The sequence below is a fragment of the Mesocricetus auratus genome, unplaced genomic scaffold (genome assembly GCF_017639785.1).
Source record: "Mesocricetus auratus isolate SY011 unplaced genomic scaffold, BCM_Maur_2.0 Super-Scaffold_100676, whole genome shotgun sequence".
Classification (NCBI taxonomy): Eukaryota; Metazoa; Chordata; class Mammalia; order Rodentia; family Cricetidae; genus Mesocricetus; species Mesocricetus auratus.
The window spans coordinates 62,625,208-62,644,419 of NW_024429266.1; the positions used below are offsets into that span (position 1 = coordinate 62,625,208).

The following is a 19,212-nucleotide window of genomic DNA, read 5'->3' on the forward strand; positions in this document are numbered from 1 at the left end:
TGGGCCTCATGGGCCCTCCTGAATCGATGAGGAAATGTTGATGGCTCAGTCTTGGACAGAGAAACACAACTACAATGAGTTCATGAGTAAAATGCCTGTGCCATACCCAGAAGATACCTTTTTTTCTCCGCATCTCCCCATCATCTGGCTCTTAAGTTCTTTATGCCGCCTCTTCCCTAATGTGTCCTGAGCCTTTAAGGAGGTGATATAGCTGGCTGTTCTATTTAAGGCCAAACACTCAATAGGTGATTATTCTCAGCTCTTGGACAGGTTATGAGTCTCTATGTCAGGTACTTTCCATAAGTTTAAATGTAACTTTTCTTTTGTTGTTATGGGATGGGTTCTCCCTTAGCACAGATGGACTTCCAGCTGGCTTAAACCAGTCATAAACTTGAAGCAGTTTTCACCTCTGGAGTGCCTGGGATTCCAGACATGTATGCCTCTACAAGCCCATCATAGATGGTGCAAGGGCTCAAACCTAGGGCTTCTGGTGTGCTAGGCCAGCAATCTCTCCACTAAGCTACATCGCCAGCACTCGGGTGTGCTTTTAATGTCTATATACTTCCATATATTATGCACTATTTTATAGCTCTTGGTACTAGCTATGGTGTGGTTTCAATGCTTTTAACCACAGTCTCATTGCGTAAGTAGATTCTTTCTATATTAAAAATAAAAATAAAGTAGAATCTCCATGGTTAGAGTCTGTTTATTTATTAGCAACTGCTTGTAAGTGATGTTCAGTACGATGAACTCCATAATTAATGGGTCCTTTGTCATTCCTCCTGACCTCAGAGGTGAAGCCACTGTGGTATGTATGAATGGCACACCTGTTCCTTAATAACAGTTAACAATCACTTAAGCATTGTGCGTGTTCAACCTGATCCTTTGGTAATAAATCCTGGTAATCCTAAGCTCTATAAAACATGTTTGCTGAAAAATGTATGAATTTTCTGTAATTGTGGTAGGGAAGGAGTCCTATTTTATAACATGCATAGCCTGGAAATAAACTTATATTTTAGCATTATGATTTCCTGAAAAGGGCAAAATTTCCTAGAGAGATTTTTCAGGATCTTAATATACTAATATTGAAAATGTTTGATACTCATTTTTACTGTGCCAGTCAGGCACAGATTTGGTTTTGAGCTCATATTTATGTATATGCATATACACATAGTAATGTATAAATGCAGGTGCAGTGTGAAAATGTGAATCTCTCTAGCTTAGATGCAAGAGTCCCCTAGTCCTTTGTAACCCCCTCCTCCTCTAGCGATGTGCAGAGAGTGACTTTACAAGTGGATTGACCTTTGTGCTTAGTCAGAGAGACCTGGGATGTACCTGGTCACCCTAGAAAAATAAACATCTTTTAGGGCCTCTTTGTTCTTAACAACCTAAAGCACTTTCCTAAGATTTCTGTTTCCCTTTGATGGTAAGTTCTATAGCAAGGGAAGGGTACTAATGTTTCCATGTGGTAAGATAACTCCTGCTGTGTTCAGTCAGGTCTGACAGAATGTTCCAGAAGAAACCTCTTGTGAATGAGAGAGAGCTAAGCATTCAGCCAGGAGTGGGAACTAGGGAAAAGCTAGGAATTACAAAGCATGCCCCTCTCAGCATGGTTCCTAACACTTGTTTAAACTATTCACAGTAGACCTGTATATACACCAGGGGCAATTCCTCAGTGAGGTTAGGTGTCCAGCTACACACTAGGCAGGTGTTCTGTTAGTGTTGACTCCGTTCCTGCTGGCATATTTTTTATGAATGGTATTTATCGTGTCTTCATTTGCTTATAACTGCTGTCACTAGGGACTAGTCCTATGGCATTACATTATCCGTCATTTATATGTTTGATCAAGGTCCAAAAGTACTTTGAACAGAGCTATTCAGGGAACTGGGGAGATAGTTCAATATGTAAAGAGGTTACCCCACCAGCATAAGATCTCAGTGCAATCCCAGAAGCACACATGAACACACACACCACACCACCACCAACAAAACTGGCCCCAAATTTTATCTCCAGGGAGGTAGAGAAAGGAAGATTTCCAGGGCTTGCTGGTTGGATAGCGATGTCTAATTTGGAAGTTCCAGGCTACAGAGAGACCTGGTTTCAAATATAAGGTAGAGAGTAGTCATGTAAGATCCTCAAATTTGACCTGTGACTTCTACAGACATATGCACCCACATGTATACAGGTATACATGCATAAATGGTTGCTTAGATCTTTTTGTAAAAGAACCCATTTCTCTTTTTAATTGATGAACTGTGTTGACTCAGTTCATATCTTAGTGTGTCATGACTCTTTAAAATAAAAATATTTCCATAAAGCCCGCTCCCAGTTTAGCACAAACTAAGTTTCCAGTGTGAAATATCTTTACAGTCTCCTAAGGTTGATGATTCTGTGAAACAGAACGTTAAGGCGTTGAGCCGTAGCTTGCTCATGATTCCATGACGATCTTTTAACTGTTCTAACTGACCTTTTCAGGATGAAATGTGAAAGTTTGCATTTCCTAACAACCATGAGGCAAATTGCTGGGAATCATGTTTAAAAGTTGTGAATTTTCTATTTTAATCTTTCTGCTCCAAAACACAAGAAGCTGGTCCTGTAAACACAGGCCAGTTGTTCTCAAAGCCTTGTTTGAAGAAACAGCTCTATGTAAAGAAAAACCTCTGTGAAGCAATGGGAAGTGTGAAGGCCATCTGGAATGTTCTCCAGATGAATAAAAAGCATTTGTGGAAAATTAATATTAATTGCCAGGATCCTGCAAGCCACTTTGTGGCAGACTTAAACGCTTCAGCAGTAACTTGTACAGTCAGATGTTGACATTATAATTATTCTCTTATTTTAGAAGAGTGAATAATTATCATAGCAAACACTCTAATTTCCCATACACATAATTACACCCATTCACCGAGGAAAGACAGGAATATAAAGATTCTTAGTCTAAATAGGTTTTTTTCCTCTCTCACTGATCTACAAAACCAAGGGGGCTGAACAGAATGAACAGGAAATGTACAATCTTAATAAATGCAATTGCAAATGCTCTGGAAGGAGAATCCTAGAAGAAATGAAATTTATGACTTAATAATTAATGAGTGAAAGTGACTGATCAGGTGAGACGAATATCAAGTTGGATTTGCATTTTGTGGGCTGTGGGGAGAAATATATGAACAGGGTACAGAACAACAGAGGAAGCTGTATGAAGTTTTTAAAATAAAAAACACTGTATATTATCCTCAGCATCAGGATTACGACTAAAAGTAGTTACTGACTGTCAACTGAAGAAAAAGTAGTGGGATTCACCGTCTGTAGGATTCAGCTACCCTTAGCAAGTACTTACCCTACATAGTCTTGAACCACTCGGGAATGTGCTACCATGATGGGCAGGTCCTTACCAAGCATAAGGTTTAGTCCCCTTCTCAACAAAACAGCATTTTAGTGGCGATGGGACACAGCTGTATATGTGGTACTTAGCAAACGAGAGGATGATACGTAGTTCTCAAAGCATGGAGATAAACATTGAGAATATGAGAGACAATGGCATGGCTAAATAAGGCTCAGTAAACATTAAGGACAGGGCAAGCAGAAAGAATGGGAATGTTGGAGGAAGGGGTTTAGTATTGTGGAATGCTATCTTCTAGGCAGGACATGGTCTTTACACTTCAACTCACAGCAGCTGTGATTCCCTAAACAAAACCTCCACAAATTGAGCTCATCAATATTCTGTCAGGGAAGAAGCAGGGGCTCTCAAAGCTCCACCCCTCCCTGAGGTTCTAAAGGCGCTTAATGGTGATCAGGGAAAGAGACAATTTCTTCATTGGTGTAGCTTCTGGTACGTTTCCTATGGTCTTGTAAATAATCCCTTCCTCCATGCCCTTATAAGCAGCTCTAATGATGTTCAGCTGGTTATGAATAATAATTTTAAAAAGACATGAAAGTACAAGGGGACTTTGGTGAGAAAATGAAGCGGGTCCGTGGGGAATGAACAGCAGGGCAAAAGGTGAAGGTGATCAAAATATATGTACAAAGTTCTCAGAGTGAAGCAATTACATATAATTAAACCATGCTAAGAAAAATAAAACTATATCAGAAGGTAGGATACTCCGCATATTAGGTAGGCATATGTTAAGAGACAAATAAATTGGAGAAAACATGGCAGGTGTTAACCTTCATGGGTCATATACCTGGGGGTTAAGATTGGAAGACAGAAGAGAAAAGACCTCTGAACGCTGTGTAATATGGGGAAAAAAAAGAAAAATAGAACATTTCCAGGTTTGACACAGAACTAAATCAGCTATGGAATATGATAGTTCTTCATTGCTCCTTGTGGGTATAGACAGGGAAGGGACAGAATAGTAGAGATGAAATGCACAAACATAAATCCAAGGCCACTTGGATCTGAAAGATGTTTCAGGCTATAGCTCTATAAGTCCAGACTGCTGAGAGATTGACCAGCTACTCTCTTATGTACAAATACACAGCCTCCAAAGCAAAGAAATAGGAATTTAAGAATTCGGATATGTATGAAGCCACTTAATAAAATTGATTTCCCAGGATTCCCAAGAGGATAGAATAAGTAATAGCTACTGTTAATTGTGATCAATTTTCATGACAACAGAGAAAGATCTGTGACTAAAGTAGAAGAATGTATCACTAACTTTATAAAAGACCCCATTGGCCAAGTAAATGAAACATTTACTAAATTATGTTGAGAAATGATCCTTTGGACCACATAAACTCAATGGAAAGACTGGTGTATGAAGACAGTCTGTCTGAGTTAGGCAACTGGCTATAGACAGCAGGTCTACTACCCAGTTTGTTTGTTAGCCCAAGTCTTGATTACCTAAGCCAGTCCCATCATCATCATCAGGTATCAAATTACTTATGAGGAGATGGTTTTCTGGATGCTTGTTGAAGTCAGAAAGATAGGGAGGCTGAAATCCCTACACAATAGCCCTCCCCAGGGCATGGAACATTGTTTATGAATGACAGAAGCTGCCCTTGCTTTCTTATGATAGTCTCTGGCTTCCAGAACCACCCCCAAGGATGCATTCCTTGTTCCAGTATCAATAGGATTTGGTTTTTCTCTTTAAAACACAAATAGGCCTGCTATTCCTCTGGAGTCTGCTTTGTTACTCCCTTCACAGTTTCATGATGTTAAATATCTGCCTTTTAACTGCCTTGCTTGGTCTCCATTGGCCAAGAAAAACCATACATCTCACTCACCCAATGATCTGAAACCAAGAGATCAGTTCCTTTCGATCTTTGCCCTGGCCGACCTTCACCCTAGTATGTGTGTACCCAAACACATCATCTTGTTGAGGTTATGATTCATCTCTTGATAGTCCTGGTATCACTAGTAATTGTATTTTTTCTGCTATCGTTATGGCTGATTTCGTGGGTATATAAAGTGTGGGAGTTGAGGGGAAGCTGAACTCTTTAGAGGTAGGTTCACACAAAGTAAGTATGTTTCCCAAGGGCAGGGTCCCCCCATTGATGTATCAAAATATCTAACAGAAAAACAACTTAAAGAAGCAAAAGTTTATCTTGACTCATACTTTAAATAAGCAGTCTACCAGGCTGGGGAGTCATGGTGCAGAAGAGGGAGTCAGCTGGTTACACTGAATGTGTAGTCAGAACATAGGGAGTTTAATGTTGTTGCCTAGCTCACTTTCTACTTTGTAATTAGCCCAGGACTCAGCCCATTAGAATGGACTCATCCACATTCAGAATGGGCCTTCCCACCTGTATTAATCTAAAAACTCCTTTATAGACATGCCCAGTTTGTCTCTTGGGATATTCTAGGTCTTTTCAAATTTCTGATACCATCCCACCAAGGCTGAATAAGAAACTCATGGGAAAACCAAAGTGATAAAGCAGACAATTAACCTCATGTCTTCTTTACTGCATGAATTAAGATGCAAACACACAACTAAGCACTGAACTGAACCCAAGGAACCCAGTGACAGAGAGAGAGGAGTGATGAGCAAATTGGCAAAGAATGGGCTGGCAAAACCAGCAGAGACAGCTGATCTGAACAGGGGAGTGCTCTTGGACCCCAGACCGACAGTGGGGAGGCCAGCATGGGACTGATCTGGACCCCCCAAATGTGAGTGTCAGTGAGAAGGCCTGGGCAACCTATGGGGCCCTGAGCTGTGGATCAGTGTCTATCCCTGGTATACAAACTGTCTTCATGTGCCTATGGCACAAGGAGAGATGCTCTCTCAGCCTGGACTCTTAGGGGAGTGCCTTGACCCTACCAAGAGTAAAATGACAGACTCTAGATATCCCCTATGTGGAAGGATTTGGCAATAGGATGGGAGGGAGGGGGGGAAGGGGAGTGCGGGAGGAGGGGAGGGAGAGGGAACTGGGATTGACATGTAAAACAAGCTATTTAAAATTAAAATAAAAAATGATAAAAAAGATGCTTATAATGTTCAAAAGTATGCATGCTTTTACATACATATTTGTACTTCTTGCTTTTCTATTTGTGTAGTGATATCAAGACCATGGATTTGTATGATGTTATATGATGAATTAAATCTTACCATTTTGTTCTTCATTCAGAATTCTAATTGATAATTAATGAGGATGATTGACTATATTAATAAGAAAATTATTAGTTTTCTTAGTTAGGCATGACAGTGCATGCTCTAAATCCCAGCATTCAGGAAGCAGAGGCAAGCCGATCATTGAGTTTGAGGCCAGCCTGGTCTACAGAGTGAGTTTTAGGACAGCTAGGGATGTTACACAGAGAAACCCTGTCTCAAACACACACACACACACACACACACACACACACACACACACACACATAATTTTCTTTGTGCGCTGCAATCATCTGTTGTCATGTCCTTGACTATGCACAAATGTGTGCTTAAGTGTGAAGACCAGAGGTTGGTGTTTGGTGTCTTCCTCCATCACTCTACACTGTATTCCCTGAGACAGAGTGTCTCACTGAACCCAGAGCTTGATTAGCAGGCTAATATAACTATACACCTTGCTCTGACCTTCACACTTGAGATACACGTGCTTTATCCATTGGGTCATCTTCTAGCCTAGCCATTTCTTTTGCTTAAGAAAAGTTATTCATATTATATGCTCACCTGTGGCTTTTCTTATGGGCCTGCCCCTTGACATAGTGAACATTTTGAGATGCATCCAATCGTCCATCTGTCCTCTTTGCCCTTGAAGTTCCTGCCCACCCCTACTCTGCTCCTTGTCCTCATCTCTATTATCTAAGTCACTCTTTTGTCCCTCTGCTCACTTTAAAAAATCATGTTCTGTGTCTTTTTTTAGTTGGAATGAAAGCTGTGTCTCCCTCAGGTGATGTTATCAGCACTGTGGGTATATCCTGTACCGTTTCTATCTGTGCATCACAAAATCTGATTCTGATTCTTCTGTTACAGCCAACAGTGCATGCTTTAAAAAATCAATGCTGAAGTTTTTTATCTGCATCTCAGCTTCTAGAATGACCGAATCTTTCATAACTAATGGAGATATTGAATTCAGAGAGGGCTTATGGGGGAAAAATACATCGCAATTTGTGTGAAAAGCAAAATGGGACTGCAATTAGATGCTGTAACTATAGCTTAATTTAGATCCATTTGACATTGGTGTGATAGAAATTGGTAGAGAGTTTTTAAATTAAAACTATCTTTTTTGTGAAAACATGAGTTTAATTCTATACTGATGTGTTTGACTTATAGAACTCTTTCTTTCTCTGTCTCTGTCTCTGTCTCTGTCTCTGTCTCTCTCTCTGTGTGTGTGTGTGTGTGTGTGTGTGTGTGTGTGTGTGCATGTGCAGGCTTGTGTGTGGAGACAGGAACACAAACATCAGCTGTAGCTCCTCAGATGTGGTCCACCTTGTTTTTGGAGACAGAGTCTTGTACTTTTGCTGGCCTGGGATACTCTGGTTTAACTGGGATGACTGATCAGTGAAACTCAGTGATCTACCTTTCTCTGCCTATCAACAATGTCCAACTTCTTTTTTTTCATGGCCCCTGGGTGGTCAAACTCAGCTGCTCATGCTTGCAAAGCAAGCCCTTTACTTATTGAGCCATTTCTACAGCCTGTCTCATGGACTTCTAAGGAGTAAAAGCAATCGTTGGTTTAGACTTCAGGTTAGGAAGAGAATGAAAAGGGCCTTTAATTGGTAGGACATTTTGGGGTGCACTGGCTGTTGATTGGTAAGCATGTGGAATACCTTTGGCAATTTGGACACAAGTAAGCAGGTCTATGCCTATATGGAAGTTGTAAGTTCCTAAGTTGGTTGTCAGGCTTCTCTCCAAGGATACTTTATTGCAATTCTTTTCTGTAAAAGTCGTGGAGCAAAGCTGTGGGAGAAAATTGGGTTATTTGGAGGACAAACCAGTGTATATCCAGGATACAGTCAACTCATTGATAAAATACATTTCCACTTTCAGACATCTTTCATTTTCTGTTTTAATTTGAGTGAAAATTTTTGTGTTTGGAAACTACATGCATGTTACTGTCAAACTTTGATGGATTTCTTCAAATTTCACATGTAAGGAATATGTTTTTAGTGAGCTACTCCTGCCTTCATAATTTCAATTCTCTGGAATATTCTCTGTGGTGTGTGTGTGTGTGTGTGTGTGTGTGTGTGTGTGTGTGTGTGTATGTGTGTTTCTATATTTGGCATAGCATCATCAAATTGAACTGAAGGCTATTCATGTGGAAAAGAAAGTTGTCCCTTATTAGATATCGGACCCTTCCATATCACAGTGAAAAAAAATCATACAGTCCTCTTTTTGGTTTTGGTTTTCGAGACAGTTTCATATAGCCCAGGATAGATTCAAACTCCCTAAGTAACCAAGAATGACCTTGACATTCTGACATCTTCAACCTCCTAGGTGTTGAGATTATAAATATGGGCCATGCTACCCAGTTCATGCTGTCCTGGGAATGGCTCTCAGGGCCTTTGGCCTGACAGCAAGCACTCTACAATTGAGCCCCAGTCCTAGCCTCTGTTTGTTTTTGAATTAAGGAAGGCTACTATTTTCTCTGCAGAACTTGTCACTTCCTAATGCATGTGCTTTTGAACTGTTTAATACATGGCATTTCCATCCAAAACCACCTCATCATGGACTCAAAACTTAGTCTTGCAAATTCTATAAAAAGGCAACCGTACATGATCCTTCTATACAGTCAATTAGCATATAAAATGTTGCTTGTGTGTAATACTGATAAAGGATAAGTTTTTATTATGTAAAAACATAAAACACAGTTTAACATTTTAACCATTTTTGCAGAGAATTAGCTTTAGTACATTTTCCTTCCACAAATACACTTTCCATTGCTGTCCAAAGCTTCCAGAATGTCATATTCCAAGAAGACAGGATGAAGAATTTATTCTGATTTTATCTGATGTCAGTAAAAGTAAATGACTGTTAGAGTTCAGAGGGAACAAATGCAGGACTTAGCCAAAAAGTCAGCTCTAAAGTCAGTAAGAGGGATTATTTCCAACACTACTGTACATTAGGTTATGATCTAAAAACACAAAGTTTATTTGCACAGGAGAGGCAATCCTAATCTCAGGCAAGTGTTGATCAAGCTCTGCATTTATGAAGAAAAAAATAGAAAGTAATCTCAAGTGCAGTGGATGTAGTGGGTACTGTTGCAACTCAGGATTGGAGAGAATGATGAAGTTATGTTGTAGAAGGGTATGTCTGAAGGCTGAGCCTAGGAGCAATCCTTGGGGTTGTCTCACGAGCAGGACATAAGTGGGTGAGTGTGTGTCTGTATGTTGCGTCTACCTGTGAGAGTGTGTGCAGAGGCCAGAGCAGGATGTCTTGTGTCCTTTTCTGTTACCCTCTGCCTTATTCCACTGAGGCAGGGTTGCTCACTGACCTGTAGCTAGACTGGTGCCTGCTAAACCCCAGTCACCTTCCAGTCTCCCCTTCCAGTGCTGGGGTAACTGGTGCATGTGGACAGACAGACCTGACATTTTATGTGCGTGGGTCCTGGAAGAGTCAGAGGCAAGCCTCCAAGCTTGATCATCAAATTCTCTGACTCGCTGAGCCATGTCCCCAGTGCTCAGGGGTCTTTTAAGCAGAGGGAGCACATGGCCAAGGTCCTGAAGCTGGTAGATGTGTAAGTATTTTCAGAGTATGACAATATACTTCTAGAATAAATTCTGATACTTTCTTCATGGTCCTTGGGATAACTTTATCTCCGTGAATTCGAGGTGGAGGTCTGGAGAGATGGATCAGTGGTTAAGAGCAATTGCTGCTCTCGCAGAGGACCAGGTTTATCTCGCAGCACCAATGGGGTATCTTATAACCATTCATAATTCCTGTTCTAGGGGAAATGATTCCTTCTTCTGAGCGTTACAGGCACAAGGTATTCTTGTGGTACATGAACATACATGCAGGCAAAACACACATGTAAAAATGAGTAGACTTTTACAGTCAGGCTGAAGAAAAAGCATGCTTGCTCTTCATGTTCTTGTAAAGGCTCATATTTAACCCTAGATATTCATGAGAGCCACAACATTTGATTTATCTCAACATGGAGTTCCTTGATTCTCTTCTTCCTCACACAGGAATGGAAGACTCTTGTGGTGAACCATCACATACCTGACACTTACCATAGAATTGTTTAGTCTGTACTCAGAGTGTTCCATTTAGCAGCAATGACCACGACGATGCCACAAAAACAGTAACAAGAAGAAAACAAAGGAACTGGAGAGGACGTTGTTGTGACTGAGTCAGTATTATCAGGAAGTTCTGAGCTAAGTTCAGGGCCAGCTGTTCTGGGCCTGTCACTCATTTCATTTCGTGAGATCAGCTAGTTTGGCAGGATTAAGAAAGCAGTGAGTGGTTTGGCCCGTTTTTTAACCTTTGAAAACCTGATTGGACAAAATTCAAACAGATTCTCGAGAATTTTTCTCCTTACCTCTATATTCTAAATCAGGGTTACTTAATTTTTTTTTTGTAGTCAGGAACACTTTTTGTGACCACAGGTATACAGGTATATAAAATAAAACATACTAACTATAAATCATAATGATTTGTTTAAAATCTATTCATCTGTGTATATGTAATTTTACTATCTTCTAAAAATGAAAGCAAATTTTCATACTAATGAATGGACTTCCTTGTTTATTTTGATGTAAAGAATTTAAATTTTTAGCTAAATATTTAATGCGGTAGTAGACAGAATATTTTGAATGTCTTCAAACTTGATGGATATTTTGATTTTGTATTCAATACTGAATTCAGCACTTCACATTAATACATAGTATAAAATGACAAATATAAATATAAAGTGTGTCTGCACTCATATTTCAGAAATTGCTAGACATTCTGTCCTAATCCCAAGAACAGACTGTAGGACACTAAAGTAGATGACTCCATAGCAAGGGTTAAACAAGCATCTGGACATAGTCCAGGGCATAGATCCTGGTCAGATCCACACATGCTGAGAAATGATGGCAGAGTACACCCCTGTCCTCTGTAACTAAAGCATTGTGCTTCTGAAAGAGCAGCAGACTGTGTGTGTACAAAGAAACACTGCCATTTGCAAATAAAGGAGCATTAACTCTGAGCCAAGGTGTTCAGGCAGTGTCCCTCGGTGCAGCATGCCAGGACAGTTTGTGCAGTACAGGGTGTACATGCTGTGGGTTCAGAATAGAGACTTGCAGGGAAACACCACCAGAAACATGGACATGGGCTGCCACAAGCCCTTCAGATTCTCTATTTGATTTTGAGTTAATTTTGTCTGTTGGGTGTTCATAAATGTTCACACTTTTCAAAACATTCATGACTCCCATGTTCAGTCTGTGACTGAATGTGGGGTTCTGACCCACAATTTCAGAAGCTATAGTCTAATTAACTTGAGATGCTTGTCCCTTCTTTGTAAACAGTGACACTTCCTTTAAATGATATGCCGGAGATTGAAGAGATGAAGTCATTCTGAATAGACAGTGACACTTTATCTCTGCATGACTGTGACTTTGATGAGGGTGCATGGTCACAGTTCCTTACAAAGGCAACTTGGTTTAATGTAAATAAGTTCACTAACAGTGAAGCCTTCCAAGACTCTCTGCTTTCTGTGATCCTGTGATCACGTGTGTGTTTATGCTCACTGGTCAGGACCCATATGATATCAGAGGATGTCACTGAGATATGTTCCCATCGTTTCTTCACTTCATTTTTTGATCCAGGGTCTCTCACTGAACACAGATTTTACCTTTACAGCTAGAATGCCTTGTCAGCAAGCTCTCTGAGTCCACCCATCTCTGCTCCCCAGTACTGGTATTATGAGTGCTTGTGGCTATGGCAGCTTTTATGTTGGTGCTGGGGATCTGAACTCAGGTCTCTGCATACTTGCAAGGCAAACATTTTATCTAGCAAGCCATTCCTCTAGACCGGGGTTTCTATGATCTTGAAAACATGTGTAGGTCTTTGATCCTTGGCTTCCTGGTGTTTAACAAGAGTTTAATGACAGAATTTACTTCCCCAAACTGTTAGAATCATTGTGTGTGTGTTTCTCTGTGTGTGTGTGTGTGTTTCTGTGTGTGTATGTGTGTGTGTGTGTGTGCGCGCGCACGCGTGCACTCGCGCATGGGTGCATGAACATTTTACCTAGCTAGACAAGTAGCCGTGAATATGAAGCTCGGGTTAGCACTTAAGAAGCAGAAGCTCTCCTTGTGTCTTGTTTTGGCACCGACACCTTCTGAAGGCCATGCCCTTGTGTGTTTCATAGCATGAGAAGCTGATACATGAGTTGGAAGAGGAGCGGCACTTACGACTACAGAGTGAGGAGCGGTTGCGGGAGGTGACCCTGGAGTCAGAACGTAACAGGATCCAGATGCGTGGCCTGCAGCAGCAGTTTTCCAGGTACTGTTGTCAGTGAGCACACTGCTCCTGAGGTCTGTCCCCCTTGGCACCAATCCAATCTCAGACTGACCTTCTGGACGGCAAGATTTTTTTACCCTCAGAGACCATTCCAACAATTTGGACCTATTCTGGCCAAACCATCACTTTCACAGCTTGGTTAATCCTCTGGAAGTTATTTTGACCTAACAGTTGAGGTTTGTTAAAATTGCTTGTCTTTTCTTCCCTAATGCCTTCCCAAATAGTTGCTCGGTGGGTTTGCCATGGATTGAAGATCTGTGGGTGCTGCCAGCTAAGACAATAGGATTTTGATGATCATTCTAGTACTGTTTTATCATGTGAATCCAATTATTTGGTAAATTCTTATTTTTTTCCCGAGTAGCCAAAAATAAAGAATACTGAGTATATAGACTACTTGGGGCAGGTACTAGAAATACATACTGTTCTTGCAGAGGACTGGAGTTCAGTTTCCAGCACTCACATTAAGTAGCTAACCACTGCCTGTAACTCCAAGTGACCCAATGCCCTCCTTTGGCTTCCTTGGTCACCTGTACCCATATGCACCCCCCTGCACACAAATATACACTCTACATCATTCAAAACCAAATTTTCAAAACACATATGACTACAATTTGGAAGGAGGGTTTTGAAAAAGAAGCCCCTCTTAGACGTCATTTTAGCACAGTCAGAAAGTTTTGAATTCCAGTCAGTTAATATAGGGCCCAGTGATGGCACAATTTTATTAAGGCACTTTCCTTAATAAAACTGGAAAATTATTTTACTCCACATTTCTGTACTGAGGGCATCCTAGGCTGTGACATGCTTGAGATGTTGTCCTAAAATGTTAATGTTCATGAGTGTAGAGACCTATATTTCCACTATGAAGCTTTTTATAACAGTTGACTATCTCCCTCTGTCCCTCCTTCCTCCCCTCCCTCCCTCTGTGGTGGTGTCACACACATGCCTTGGCACACACGTGAGTCAGAGGACACTCTTGGGTGTTAGTCCTTGTTTCTCACCTTCTCTGAGGCACTGTCTCTTGCTGATTTTCCCCTCCTGTGTACATCGGGCTAGCTGGCCTACAGGATTCCTGGAATTCTCTTGTGTCTGCCTCCTGTTTCCTCATGGGTGTGCTAGGAATGCAGGCACATGGGCTCTGTAGTCTGCCTCTATGTCAGTTCTGTGGATTTGAACTCAGGTTCTTTTTTTTTTTTTTTCCGAGACAGGGTTTCTCTGCAGCTTTGGAGACTGTCCTGGAACTTATACTTGTCTAGCAATTGCTTTACCCACTGAGCAGTCTTCCCAGCCTCTGCCTTAACCTTTTATATGTGTTGCCGAGAGAGACCTCAGTTCAGCCTTGAGATCATTTCCCTCACTGTGGTGGCTAACACACACTGTGGCTGCTCACGTCCTTGTCTTGAAGGCTTCAAAGAACATGGCAGACAGGATGGATGACTCATCTGTATTCATTACTGTCATTTAATACTCTGTCAAACACATGAAATTACTCAGGTGGTATAGAAAAGCGCCTATAAGTATGTTAACATTTCCATGGCCCTCCCCTCTCATGCCATAACTTATATCCCCTAACCCTCAATTCTTCTCTCCTTTGTGTGAACTCACTTTCTGCGTAGCAGCCAGTAATAACGGAGGCTCTCCAGTTCACTGCTGTGGAATATTTAGCATTTTAATGATACAGGAAGGAAGGGGGACAGGGCTCACTCCTTGCACTATCTAATTGAGACATCTCTGTATTCAAGCTATTGATTTCCATGATGGGCCACATAAGACACAGTGAATTATTTTCATATGATGCTAGGTGATGCTAGGTCACCAGTTGTAAATCAAATGACAATCCCACATAGATTTGAGTTACACAAGAGTCCGAACTCCATCCTGGGCTGAAAGGGAAGATAATTATATGTACAATAAATAGCAGTTGGTTTCCCATCCTGCTTTTGTGAGAATATTTTCTACTGTAATCAGGTTTCTTATGTAGAGTTTAAGCGGCCTTTAAAAGGTCAACTGCAATTATAGCCAGAGAACTAATAGAAATCAGCCAGGGAGGGGATGTATGATAGATAATAACATGATGATTTGGGATCATTGCACTATTTTTGATGGCCTTTCACACGTCAAATTTTAGTATTGGAGGCATTGCTAGTAGTGATGGTTTATACAGCTCCATTCAAGTCTTTGTAAATTCCTCAGTATTAGTATGGAAGACTACACCTTTGGACATTTACATAATAATCCAAGTTATTGTGTTGAACTTTAAAACTTAAAAAAAGCTTTATTTTAATTATGTGTATATGTCTGTGTGTGAGTACGTGCACATGAGTGCAGTAGCTGTGGAGGCCAGGAAAGGACATTGGATCTCCCGGAGCTAGAGTTGCAGACAGTTGCAAGGCCCCTGTAGTGGAGGCTGTGAGTTGATTTCAGGTCCTCTGCAAGGACACTCTTTGCTCTTAATAGCAGAGCTCTCTCTCCAGCCCTCAAATGTAAGCTTTCATATTCACAACGTTATCTTTTCCCACCCTGGGTTGACAGTTCATTTATGTGTTAATAACCAGAGGTATAGAATTTCTTTTCATGAGCAGATGTTAATTTTTTAAATTGTTAGTGTGCTACTTTCTCAGAGATTTCTATGACTTGCAATGGAAGGTTGATTTACAAGAAGGCTGATGAAGAAAAAACTGACTCCTTCATAGAAGCCATACCTTAGATTCTTAATGAAAGAAGGTAGAAGGCATAACTAATGTGCTCACACCAATCCCATTACTTAATAAAGTCAAAGAAGGAAAATAAGGAAGGGCTGTTCAGATCAAAATTCTCCTATAGGTGAGGAAGCCCTTCCAAAGGTGAGTTCTTAGGCACAGTGGTGGTGTTACAATGCCTCTTGTGAGTGCCATTGCACAATCGACATTTTCCTGATGTGATGGCATTTAACATGTTTCTTGGTGGTGAACATGGCTGGACATGTTTTATGACAGGTTCATGCTGTAACCATGTAAAATTCTGTAATTGTTCTCACCTTCCCACTCCCTTAGCTATGTGTTGAATGTGTGCTTCTCTAGTTAGCCAAGCTTTAGCCATGTAAACAGAGCTTAGGACGGTGTTTTTCCTCCTCGGTAATGAGGGTGATGGGCGATGGTGATGGGCAAAGGCCCAATCTCATTATCTCACCTCAACTTAATGAAGTCTTTGTGCCTTGCTAGACTCACATGGAGGCACAATCGCAGGCCCTTTATCTCCAATGGGCAGGTATACTACCTTTCAATAAGAGGCCTTGAGGGATCAAATCATGAAGAAAGCAGCAACTCCCCCAGAGTACTGATCTCATACAAAGTCTTACATGTTTTGCACCTGGATCAGACTTGGTTCCTCAGGAAACAATCCAGTGAATTCATGAATTGTTCCTGAAAGCTGATGTCCTTTGTTCTTTTTTAATCAGTGTGTGTGTGTGATGGAGGGTGTGTGTATCTGTCCTCTGTCTGTCTGTCTTTGTGCAGGAGAGACATGTATGTGTGTGACGATCAGAGAACAGATGTGGATGCCGTGTTTGAGTCAAAGTTTCTTGCTCACCATTGCATACCCCATGCTAGCTCACCAATGAGCTTCTGTGTCTTCTCCAGCTGCCACCTCACAGTAGGAACACTTGGATGGCTGAGAGGTCCTGTTGCATTCACCCTAGGTGGCTTCTGGAGTTCCCACCTAGAGCCCTCACTCATGTGGAGCATGCCCAGTGAGAGCTTCACCCACTGAGCCATCTCCATAGCCCTTTGAAAGCTACTTTTCTATCACAAATGACCACTTCTGTTGTGTACACAACAAGAACAAAGAAAAATGCAAATGCAGATGAAGAGGTCTCACTTGCTATGATAATGCTGTAGATGAAAGAAGACCTTTGTCCCGACTCAGGGCATGCAGGCTTGATATCTGTTAATGGGTTAGCGTGCTGAGCCATGCATCATCAGATGACATTAATGATTGCATAGAGCTAATAGCAATGTCTAGTTTTGTTGCATAGCAGCTCTGTGCTTTGCTGTTTGTCACTTTAAATTAAAACTCATTTAGTAGATTCAGCATCTGGCAGGCATATTTCATAAACCATTTCCTGTCAGTAAATGATGTCACGCCTGAAGTATCAGAGTGTTTCCTATGGAGCCTTGGAGTGTTCCCACTGTGTGTATGGCAGTGCCTTGCATCTACGCAAGGGGAGCAGCTCTCCTGTGCCACTCTCCAGCAGCCATGCTTAGTGAGAATCACCCATATGGAGTTCAAACTCTCATCCCCTACATCCCATGTTTCTTTGCAATTGTTCTGTTCTTTCCTCCCCAGATCCCATATCTTCTGCCTTGAAGCTGTTTCATTCCTTACTGTCACAGAGGTTCTCCTGTCACAGTTCACTGCCATGCTTAAGTGCAGTTGGCTACATGTTGAACTTCAGGAGGCCATGTGGAGTTGATTTTACCATTTAAAGGGTTACTGTTCCCATTATCAGTTCTCAAGAATTTATATGGTCCTCGGGTTCTTTTATCTGTCCATCAGGATGCAGTAGGGACCTGGCATAGAAGTGGGTGCAATGGATAATAAATATAATATAATATAGTATACTATAATATCCCCTTAATCTTTCTTTGTATGGGTCACACATATATTAAAAGAACATCTTGGGGGCTAGAGAGCATTCAGTACTTGCTACTCTTACAGAGGATCCAAGTTCAGTTCCTAGGAACTATGCTGGGAGACTCACAATTGTCTATGACGGCAGTTTGAGGGGATCAGAAGCCCTTTTCTGGATGAGTAGGTACCCCCCAAAACTTACAAATATTTTTGGTTGTATGCCTAGCCTTTAAGGGCTGAGCCATCTCTCCAGCCCAAAACTTATAAATAATATAAGTAAATCTTTAATAAAAAAAAACCTTGAAGACCAGCTTCCTCAGATCCCTTGTCTAGAAATGTGAAGAGAGGAAACACCTGTTTACCTCTGGCTGGTCAGCAGCTCCTCTGCTCTGCTGTTCTCATCCCAGACCATCAAAGACATTGATTTAAAGCTTCAAACACTAAAACTGATAGAAGAAAACACAGGCAGTGCCTTAGAAAATGTAGGTGTCAAAGTAGTTTCTGAAGAGGATTCCACTGTTGAAGAAATTAAGGGCAGTTTGTCAATTTGGCTCTGAGCTTGGCTTTCCTGAATGCCTTGTTCCTTCTAATGAGTGTAGAGGGTAGTTTTCTTTTTCTTTCTTATACAGGTACATAACGTTTTATTTTATCTTATCTGTACCCACTTCCCCCTTTCAACTTCCAAGGGACCCATCAACCCATCTCTTTATATCTTTTCTTAAAGTTATTTTTATCATAAATATCCCTGAGTCCATTTAATGTTGCTCATGTGTGCATTGGTATGTGGCCGTGCACTATGGTATGGGGAACCTACCATTGGCCATGTCAGTAAAGAAAAGTAACTTGCTTTCTCTGTGGTCATCACTACCAATAGCTCCTCAGATAGGAGCAGGGCCTTGAGTAGCACTCCCCATGCCATGCTGACATTTAGACTGACTTGATATTGTTCAGGCAAACACAGCTTCTTTGAGTTGATGTGTATGATCACCATGTCATTTCTGGAAGTCAGCATTTCATACCACTCCTCCCCTCCTCACTGGCTCTTAAATTTTTATGACCACTTTCCCTCAATGTCCTAGAGAGTAATTTTCAATTGATTTGGAGTTGCTATGTCCATACCCTCTGCAATCTTTTTCTTCTGGCTGAGAGTTTTCATGAAATGAGGCCCTCTTATTTGCCACTCTGTATAAATATTCCAGAAGTCTAAAATGGCTAAGAAACATTGGTTGGAGGGTGCATTTCCTTTCAGATTGCAACAGATGGAGGAAAATATTTAAAATGGTATTTTTAAGCATTCCTGATGAGCATAACACAGGTTATGTTTTCCTCTATGAAGTCTGCAGTTTAGTGATCTTCTTCTAGCAAAGCAAAGGAGCAAAGGCAACTGTATAGAGAACTGGAAAGAAAGGCTATTTCAGCCTGGGTTTTCACTAATTTGACAAGTCTGGAACACTCTGATCTTCCATTGTATTTTTGTCTCTACCTAAGATAAGTGACACTGTAATGCATTATTTCTTGAAGTTCTAAAAATGAAACTATTCAACATTGAGCTGAGGACATGTTTCAGTAAGTCATGTGATTACAGAGAAAGCCTGAAGATCGAAGTCCACTTCTAGAACACATGTAAAAAGCCAGGTTGGATAGTATGTTCTTGTAATCTCAGTGCTCAAGAGGCAGAGACTGGTAGGTTCCTGTGGCTTGCTATCTAGCCAGCCTAGTTCTTGGTGAAGAGCA

General features: G+C 41.1%; 1 protein-coding gene across 4 annotated transcripts in view; it reads left to right on the forward strand.

The window, feature by feature from the left end:
- The window catches only part of Nckap5 (NCK associated protein 5), an 831,052-nt gene that overhangs the window by 336,789 nt on the left and 475,051 nt on the right, over positions 1-19,212 (forward strand). For all 4 annotated transcript variants that reach the window (XM_040738960.1, XM_040738961.1, XM_040738962.1 and 1 more), the window contains one exon: positions 12,722-12,855. In XM_040738960.1, coding sequence (XP_040594894.1) covers positions 12,722-12,855 — 134 coding nt within the window. The remainder of the gene's footprint in view (positions 1-12,721; positions 12,856-19,212) is intronic.